This window comes from Gadus morhua, chromosome 12, assembly GCF_902167405.1.
Source record: "Gadus morhua chromosome 12, gadMor3.0, whole genome shotgun sequence".
Lineage (NCBI taxonomy): Eukaryota > Metazoa > Chordata > Actinopteri > Gadiformes > Gadidae > Gadus > Gadus morhua.
Window position 1 is genome coordinate 13,702,218 of NC_044059.1, and position 10,000 is coordinate 13,712,217.

The 10,000-nt window shown below is 54.5% G+C and overlaps 1 protein-coding gene across 1 annotated transcript in view; it reads left to right on the forward strand.

Moving 5' to 3' along the window:
• The first annotated feature begins 1,309 nt into the window (after positions 1-1,309).
• Positions 1,310-10,000, forward strand: part of LOC115555341 (cAMP-specific 3',5'-cyclic phosphodiesterase 4C) — a 25,625-nt gene continuing 16,934 nt past the window's right edge. Inside the window, exons 1-6 of the mRNA XM_030372154.1 lie at positions 1,310-2,018; positions 6,831-6,998; positions 8,019-8,055; positions 8,176-8,249; positions 8,370-8,419; positions 8,813-8,925. Coding sequence (XP_030228014.1) covers positions 1,810-2,018; positions 6,831-6,998; positions 8,019-8,055; positions 8,176-8,249; positions 8,370-8,419; positions 8,813-8,925 — 651 coding nt within the window. The 5' untranslated portion in view covers positions 1,310-1,809. The remainder of the gene's footprint in view (positions 2,019-6,830; positions 6,999-8,018; positions 8,056-8,175; positions 8,250-8,369; positions 8,420-8,812; positions 8,926-10,000) is intronic.

Consider the following 10,000-nt stretch of genomic DNA (forward strand, 5'->3'; position numbering starts at 1 on the left):
TCTCTCTCTCTCTCTCTCTCTCTCTCTCTCTCTCTCTCTCTCTCTCTCTCTCTCTCTCTCTGTCCCTATACTCCTTGTTTTCGTACTGTGGTATAACATGTCGTACTGTGGTATAACATGTCGTACTGTGGTATAACATGTCGTACTGTGATATAACATGTCGTACTGTGGTATAACATGTCGTACTGTGGTATAACATGTCGTACTGTGGTATAACATGTCGTACTGTGGTATAACATGTCGTACTGTGGTATAACCTGTCGTACTGTGGTATAACATGTCGTACTGTGGTATAACATGTCGTACTATATAACATGTCGTATTGTGGTATAACCTGTCGTATTGTGGTATAACAGGTCGTACTGTGGTATAACATGTCGTACTGTGGTATAACATGTCGTACTGTGGTATAACCTGTCGTATTGTGGTATAACATGTCGTACTGTGGTATAACCTGTCGTACTGTGGTATAACATGTCGTACTGTGGTATAACATGTTGTACTATATAACATGTCGTATTGTGGTATAACCTGTCGTATTGTGGTATAACAGGTCGTACTGTGGTATAACATGTCGTACTGTGGTATAACATGTCGTACTGTGGTATAACATGTCGTACTGTGGTATAACCTGTCGTACTGTGGTATAACATGTCGTACTGTGGTATAACATGTCATACTGTGGTATAACATGTCGTACTGTGGTATAACATGTCGTACTGTGGTATAACATGTCGTACTGTGGTATAACATGTCGTACTGTGGTATAACCTGTCGTGTTCCCTCAGCGCCGGGACTCTCTCCCGGGGGTCCAGTACGCCGTCCGCAGACGTTTCTCCGGCCAGCTCCTCCTCCCTCCGGTGTCACGGCGACACTCCAGCGCTGACCACCAGCAGAGTCGACTGCTGGCCCACCAGAACCAGTACAACCAGTACAACCAGCAGAACCTGCCACTGGCCAAGCTAGAGGCTCTCTACAACCAGGCTCTAGCAGAACGGGACGACCCCAGGTCAGTCTGATACCTCTCTCTCTCTCTCTCTCTGTCTCTCTCTGTCTCTCTGTCTTTCTCTCTCTCTCTCTCTCTCTCTCTCTCTCTCTCTCTCTCTCTCTCTCTCTCTCTCTCTCTCTCTCTCTCTCTCTCTCTCTCTCTCATTGTATGTTGGTAGGTTTATGTAATTGGTACAGGCTAGGGGTTAGTGGATACAGGGATTAGTGGATATAGGAGTGAATAAAACCTCGGGGTAACTTTGAGAAGTGGATGCGGGAGGCAAGTGAAATGTAGTGCGCGCGCACATCTCGCTCTGGCGCGCTCCTTACTCTCTTGCGCGTCGCGCGCCCCACACACCGACCGCGTCTCGCAGCCCAAGCGCAGCGAATAATAACATGACCGAATAATAACGTGACCTAATGATAACGTGACCGCTTAGCGAGAGCGACGCTGCGACGCACCGGAGACAGAGGAGTTCACGGAATCATCATCACCTGTTTTTTACTTTAAGAACCACTTTCCGCTCGTGAGTTCGGTTCTTTACCGGACGGTAACCGGAGAGCCACGCAGCTCAACATTCAACCGCAACGGGAGACGAGTCCGACCAATTATTGACGGTCCTCCGGTCCCAGTCTCCGGTCCACGTCTCCGGACCCCAGTCTCCGGTCCCAGTCTCCGGTCCGAGTCTCCTGTCGCAGTCTCCGGTCACAGTCTCCGGTCACAGTTCTCCGGTCACTGTCTCCGGTCCGAGTCTCCGGTCCTCGGTCTCTGGTCCCCGTTCTCTGGTCCCCTCGCCTCTCCGGTGAAGTACCGCGGCTGTCATGGACCTGTCGCCCCTCACCCGGGAGAGCGCGGGACTCGCTAGAGCCCCTAAACACCTGTGGCGTCAGCCTCGGACCCACATCCGGATCAAGACGCGGTTCCACTCCGACAACGAGCGCTACCTGAGCCGCGACCGGGACCGGACCCTGGACAGACCGCGGCCCGGGCTGAGGAGACCCCGCATGTCCTGGCCCTCCTCGCTCAAACGGTAACCAAACACCCGACTAGTGTAGGGGGGGGGGGGGGGGGGGTCGGACCCGGACTAGTGAGGGAGTGGGGGGGGCTCATTCTATACCATCTCTAGGCCCGGCATGTGGCTCAGGCTTCTGGTAACCTGAAGGTTGCTGGTTGGATCCCCGGCTCCTCCTAGCTGAGGGTCCAGGTGTCCCTGAACGAGACGCCTCACCCTGACTGCTCCTGACCAGCTGAATGAATGGGTGTTGTTAGACAATATTGTAAAGCGCTTTGAGCGGCCACTGGTTAGAGAAGCGCTATAATAAATGCAGTCCATTTACCGTTCACCGCCTGGGTAAACAAGACTGTGTGTGTCGTGTGTGTGTGTGTGTGTGTGTGTGTGTGTGTGTGTGTGTGTGTGTGTGTGTGTGTGTGTGTGTGTGTGTGTGTGTGTGTGTGTGTGTGTGTGTGTGTGTGTGTTGGGGTCATTTGTTGGCTGCGTTATCGTCGCCGACAACAAGGAAAAGAAGGCTGCCTTGGGGGGCTGGGGGCGGGGTCAGGGTCTCAGGGGGGCCCTCGCTGCGGGGGGGGGCGCGCCGCAGGAAGGTGTAGAACAGGTATCAGCTGACATCACACCTCGATGGAGGAGCCTTCTGCTCTCACACCTCCTCTCTGCTGCAGCTCACAGAAACCCCCGCCGTCACATATAGATCTGTAGTTTATAGATCACATATAGATCTGTAGTTTATAGACCACATATAGATCTGTAGTTTATAGATCACATATAGATCTGTAGTTTATAGATCACATATAGATCTGTAGTTTATAGACCACATATAGATCTGTAGTTTATAGACCACATATAGATCTGTAGTTTATAGATCATATGGATCTGTAGTTTATAGATCAGATATAGATCTGTAGTTTATAGATCACGTAGTTCTTGACCGTGTATATGAACACAAGAGGTCGTGTCTTTGCAGCGGTGGTGTTGGTCTTTTCAGTGATTGGATCTTTTTGCAATAACGTGTATTTAATGATCTGCTCAACTGTTAATTAGCTTACATTTCAGACGCCTAAAATTATGTTGAGCCAAATGAGTTTGAAGCCAGTCGGTCTAGAACATAATGACCTGAGCGTGGAGATATCGGCCACGAAGGAAACCAGACGGTCATTAGTTTGGAACGCAGCCCGCGGGACCTTTTAATATTCAGGATCAGGATTAATGATTTCATCATATTCTAGACACTCCCCCCGGGCCTCGCTGACCAGAGGCTCCACCCCCTGATGGAGCTGGGGGGTGAGGGGGGGGGGGGGGAGGGGGAGGTGAGAGGGTGAGGAGGTGAGAGGGTGAGGAGGTGAGAGGGAAAGGAGGTGAGATGGAGAAGGAGGTGAGAGGGTGAGGAGAGGAGTTGAGAGGGTGAGGAGGTGAGAGGGTGAGGGGAGGAGGTGAGTGGGTGAGGAGAGGGTGAGGGAGTGAGAGGGTGAGGAGAGGGTGAGGGAGTGAGAGGGTGAGGGGTTGAGAGGGTGAGGAGGTGAGAGGGTGAGGGAGTGAGAGGGTGAGGAGGTGATAGGGTGAGGAGAGGAGGTGAGAGGGTGAGGAGGTGAGAGGGTGAGGAGGTGAGAGGGTGAGGGGTTGAGAGGGTGAGGAGGTGAGAGGGTGAGGGAGTGAGAGGGTGAGGAGGTGATAGGGTGAGGAGAGGAGGTGAGAGGGTGAGGAGGTGAGAGGGTGAGGGGGTGAGAGGGTGAGGGGGTGAGAGGGTGAAGAGGTGAGAGTGTGAGGGAGTGAGAGGTGGTGGGGGTAAGGGAGTGAGGTGGAGGTGGAGCAGACAGGTGGGGGCGGTGCAGACAGACAGGTGGGGGCGGTGCAGACAGACAGGTGGGGGCGGTGCAGACAGACAGGTGGGGGCGCTGGTAGCGGGCGTCGGCGGCCCCTCCCCCAGGGTCCTTCTGTTTACGCCGGGGAGCTGCTGTTGCCGTGGAGACGGCGACATGCAGGCTGACTGACAGCCGGTGAGCTGAAGCCTGGCCCCCCCCACCCTCCCCTGTGTGTGTGTGTGTGTGTGTGTGTGTGTGTGTGTGTGTGTGTGTGTGTGTGTGTGTGTGTGTGTGTGTGTGTGTGTGTGTGTCACGGTGGTGTATGTGTGTGTGTGTGTGAGTGTGTGTGTGTCACGGCGGTGTGTGTGTGTGTGTGTGTGTGTGTGTGTGTGTGTGTGTGTGTGTGTGTGTGTGTCACGGTGGTGTATGTGTGTGTGCGTGTGTGTGTGTGTGTCACGGCGGTGTGTGTGTGTGTGTGTGTGTGTGTGTGTGTGTGTGTGTGTGTGTGTGTGTGTGTGTGTGTGTGTGTGTGTGTGTGTGTGTGTGTGTGTGTGTGTGAGACCATGCTCCGTGCAGCAGCAGCGGGTTTGGTTCCCGTGTGGGCCCCTGTCCTCTCATATTGCTCATGGAGAACGTTCTGCGTTCCGTCTGCGTGGTTCCATCGCCCCGGGGGTCCCGGTCCGTCGGGACCCCGCTGGAGGAGAGGTCTTCTGGGTTCCTGAGGACCTTAAGATCCGCTCTGTTGACCCAGAAGATCACCCCCAGTACCGGCCTGCTCAGACCTCCCCCCAGGACCACTGAGGGCCCTGAGGTCCGGGCCCTCAGTGGTCCAGTGAGGGTCCGAGGCCGCGGTGTGGCTGGTTCAGTCCTCCAGTCAGAGTTCAGTCTCTCCACCCCTCTCCACCCCTCTCCCCCTCCCTCTCCACCCCCTCTCCACCTCCCTCTCCACCCCTCTCCTCCCCTCTCCACCCCCTCTCCACCCCTCTCCACCCCTCTCCACCCCCTCTCCTCCCCTCTCCTCCCCTCTCCACCCCTCTCCTCCCCTCTCCACCCCCTCTCCTCCCCTCTCCACCCCCTCTCCACCCCTCTCCTCCCCCTCTCCACCCCCTCTCCTCCCCTCTCCACCCTCTCCACCCCTCTCCACCCCTCTCCTCCCCTCTCCACCCCTCTCCTCCCCTCTCCACCCCTCTCCTCCCTATCCCTCCACTCTCCATCCCTCTCCTCCCCTCTCCACCCCTCTCCTCCCCCTCTCCACCCCCTCTCCACCCTCTCCACCCCTCTCCACCCCTCTCCACCCTCTCCACCCTCTCCACCCTTCTCCTCCCCTCTCCACCCTCTCCACCCCTCTCCTCCCCTCTCCTCCCCTCTCCACCCTCTCCACCCCCTCTCCTCCCCTCTCCACCCTCTCCACCCCCTCTCCACCCCTCTCCACCCCTCTCCACCCCCTCTCCACCCCTCTCCACCCCCTCTCCACCCTCTCCACCCCTCTCCACCCCCTTCCCCCCCAAACAGCTGCATCTTCCGGCGTGTTGGCTCACATCTGGTCAGCCCCCCACCCTCCGCTCCCCACGAGCTCCACAGCAGCCTCTGGGAGTCCGGCCCCTCCCCTCGGCCCGGTCCGGGTGGGGGCGGGGCCCGGTCCGGGTGGGGGCGGGTCCCGTTCCGGGTGGGGGCGGGGCCCGGTCCGGGTGGGGGCGGGGCCCGGTCCGGGTGGGGGCGGGGCCCGGTCCGGGTGGGGGCGGGGCCCGGTCCGGGTGGGGGCGGGGCCCGGTCCGGGTGGGGGCGGGTCCCGTTCCAGGTGGGGGCGGGTCCCGGGGCAGCGTTTGGGACGGGGCAGCGACAGTAGGAATGCTTGGAGCTGGTTTCTACACGCTGCAGCGCTGCGTTCCCCCGGCAGAGAGTGGCCGGGAGGGCGTCCTGTTCTGACCCGTCTTAAGCAGAAGAGCTCCTCGCTCCTCGCCCCCCCTGTCTGTGTGTGTCTGTACGTATTTGACTGTGTGTGTGTATTGGGGTGTGTCTGTGTGTGTCTGGGTGTGTGTGGTTGTTTTGGTGTGTGCATGTGTCAGACAGTGTAGTCTGTCCGGTCCTTCGGCAAGTCACTGCAGGATTCGTTGTTTTTCCTCGTCCCAGCCCGGCCCCTCCTAACAAACCCTCTAGTGGCTGATCCTGGGAGCACACCACTCTGTAAAATGGGTCTGAGCGCCCCCTCTAGTGGTTGCTCCTGGTATTGATATTTATGGATATGTTTTAATTAGTGCTGTCAAGCGATTAAAATATTTAATTGCGATTAATCGCATTAATGTCATAGTTAACTCACGATTAATCGCGAGCAATCACAATTAATTACTTTTTTTTTTCTATGCTAAATATCCCTTGATTTCTTTGTCCCATTAATTGTTCTCATTTTAATGCTCTTATCAACATGGAGAAGTGCATCGGCTTGACTTGTGCAAATGTTTTTTTATTGATTTATTGACAACATTGGCATATACTGATCAAAACAGGACGATAAAAAAAAAAGCCTATAGTGCAATTAAACGATGAACATACAAACATACTGCCTTGAACATAGCAGTCAGGCTACTGCTTCTTTGTTTTGAGCCAAAGAAAAAAAAAAATTAAAAGAATTGCATTAATCGCGCGATAAAAAAATTAACGCTGTTAAAAATGGTTTGCGTTAACGCCGTTAATAACGCGTTTAACTGACAGCCCTAGTTTTAATATTGATGAATAGTTATTGATGTATTGTTCATCATCCTTATTGCTAGTTCTAGTTATATTTACATTAATAATAGTTATTGATTAGTTCTAGTTATTGATATATATTGATACGTTCTAGTTATGTATAAGTATTGATTAGTTATTAGTTATATAATAAATGTATATATATTAATATATATTGATAACTTCTAGTTATGAAAAGGTATAGATTACTTATTAGTTCTATCTATATACATATATCTATTAATATATATTGAGTTCTAGTTTAGTTGTGTCATGTAGATGTTGGTCTGTCTCCTCGCTGTAGCTCTGATGTGGAGAACGGGCTCTCGGGGGGCCGCAGCCCCCTGGAGGCCCGGCCGGGGCTGGTCCTCCAGGCCGGCCAGCGCCGCGAGTCCTTCCTGTACCGCTCCGACTCGGACTTCGACCTGTCCCCCAAGACGAGCTCCCGGAGCACCTCCTCCCCCGGCGACCTGTGAGCCCCTCCTCTGCACCACCTGCTGCACCTCCTCCCTCTGCACCACCTGCTGCACCTCCTCCCTCTAACACCACCCTGCTGCACCTCCTCCCTCTGCACCACCCTGCTGCACCTCCTCCCTCTAACACCACCCTGCTGCACCTCCTCCCTCTAACACCACCCTGCTGCACCTCCTCCCTCTGCACCACCTGCTGCACCTCCTCCCTCTGCACCACCTGCTGCACCTCCTCCCTCTGCACCACCCTGCTGAACCTCCTCCCTCTGCACCACCCTGCTGCACCTCCTCCCTCTGCACCACCCTGCTGCACCTCCTCCCTCTGCACCACCTGCTGCACCTCCTCCCTCTGCACCACCCTGCTGCACCTCCTCCCTCTGCACCACCTGCTGCACCTCCTCCCTCTGCACCACCTGCTGCACCTCCTCCCTCTGCACCACCCTGCTGAACCTCCTCCCTCTGCACCACCCTGCTGCACCTCCTCCCTCTGCACCACCCTGCTGCACCTCCTCCCTCTGCACCACCTGCTGCACCTCCTCCCTCTGCACCACCCTGCTGCACCTCCTCCCTCTGCACCACCTGCTGCACCTCCTCCCTCTGCACCACCCTGCTGCACCTCCTCCCTCTAACACCACCCTGCTGCACCTCCTCCCTCTAACACCACCCTGCTGCACCTCCTCCCTCTAACACCACCCTGCTGTACCTCCTTTCCCTTCTCATCCTCTCCTCCTCCCCTCTCTCCTCCTCTTCTCTTTCCTCCTCTTCTCTCCTCCCTTGTCTTCTCCCCTCTCTCGTCCCCTCTCTCCTCTCTCATCTTCTCTCCTCCTCTTCTCTCCTCCCCTCTCTCCTCCTCTCCTTATTTTCTCCTCTTTCTCTATCCAACAAGTTCATACCTCAGTCTTACTTTCGTCTGTCTGTCTGTCTGTCTGTCTGTCTGTCTGTCCCTCTGTCTGTCCCTCTGTCTGTCCCTCTGTCTGTCCCTCTGTCCCTCTATCTGTCCCTCTCTCCCTCTGTCTGTCCAGGCACGGAGAGGACATGATAGTGACTCCATTTGCCCAGGTCAGTACCCTCTCCTTCCTCCCACTAGGCAACAAGATCACCCACCCACCAGGGGGTCTTACCTCATCACTACTAACACTGTCTGTCTGTCTGTCTGTCTGTCTGTCTGTCTGCCTGTAGATCCTGGCCAGCCTGAGGACTGTGAGGAGTAACTTTGCGTCTCTGACCGACCTGCAGGACAGAGGGAACAGCAAGTAAGAGACTGACTGACTGACTGAACAGCTGACTGACTGACTGACTGAACAGCTGACTGACTGACTGACTGAACAGCTGACTGACTGAACAGATAACTGACCTACTGTCTGTTTTCTCAGCAGGCGGTCATCAGTAAGTCAGCCTCCTGCCTGTAAACCGTCTTCACCAGGTTAGACTCCTCCAGGCTTTTATTTTGAAGTCTCAACAGGAAGTAGAATCCACTGCATGGCTGAATGTGATGCTGTTTCCCTGCTGTTCACCTGCTCTCTGCTGTTCACCTGCTGTTCACCTGTGGTTCACCTGCTCTCTGCTGTTCCCCTGCTGTTCCCCTGCTCCCCTGCCGTTCCCCTGCTGTTCCCCTGCTGTTCCCCAGCTGTTCCCCTGCTGTTCCCCAGCTGTTCCCCTGCTGTTCCCCTGCTGTTCCCCTGCTCTCTGCTGTTCACCTGCTGACACCTTCGGTGTCCTATTTTATGTGACCTTTGGCGTGACCTTTGGTGTTACCTGCGGTGTTACCTTCGGTGTGACCTTTTGTGTGACCTTTGGCGTGACCTTTGCTCTCCAGAGGAGCCGTCCCGGAGGCTGGCGCTGGAGACGATGGAGGAGCTGGACTGGTGTCTGGACCAGCTGGAGACGCTGCAGACCAGGGACTCAGTCAGCGAGATGGCCTCCCACAAGGTGCTACACACTACCGTCTACACACTACACACTACCAGAGGCGGACAGAGTACAGCTTCCTTACTTGAGTAAAAGTACAGATACCCCTTGCTAAATTTTACTCAAGTACAAATAAAAGTACTACAGTCAGATGTCTACTTAAGTAAAATTACTGAAGTACTTGTTTTAAAAAGTACTTGAGTATCAAGAGTACAAGAGTACATTTTCTAAATATTGCATTACTACTGCCACAGTGCTTACATTTATGTATAGAAACGTCCTACATGGAGTTATGGAGTCATTTCCATCATGTTGCTTTATTTAACATTTCTCATTTCCCCACAAGGCAATAGCACAATAGTATACAGTATAACAGAATACTCAAGAACATAAAAACAATAGTATACAGTATAACAGAATACTCAAGAACATAAAAACAATAGTATACAGTATAACAGAATACTCAAGAACATAAAAACAATAGTATACATTATAACAGAATACTCAAGAACATAAAAACAATAGTATACATTATAACAGAATACTCAAGGGGGCTGTAACGGGGGGGGCTGCTGTAACGGGGGGGGCTCTAACGGGGGGGGGGGGGGGCTGTAACGGGGGGGGCTGCTGTAACGGGGGGGGGCTGTAACGGGGGGGGCTCTAACGGGGTTCTGCTCTAACGGGGGGGGGCTCTAACGGGGGGGGGCTGTAACGGGGGGGTTCTAACGGGGGGGGCTCTAACGGGGGGGGCTCTAACGGGGGGGGCTCTAACGGGGGGGGGTGCTGTAACGGGGGGGGCTGTAACGGGGGGGGGCTGTAACGGGGGGGGCTCTAACTGTTAGGGGAGGCGGAGGTGCAGGCAGGCAGGTAGGACCCAAACGCAGACGGTATTGAGGGTAAACGGCACTTTATTCAGGCCTAAAGGCTAAGGCACAGGTATCGGGGAACTCGGGAGACAACTCGGAACTCGGGAGACAACAGGGAACTCGAAAGGGAACAAGGAACACGGAACACGCAGGACTACAACCAACACTAACCACAGCAAACCACACACAAACCACAATGACAGCACACCGAACAAAGGAAAGACGAGGGC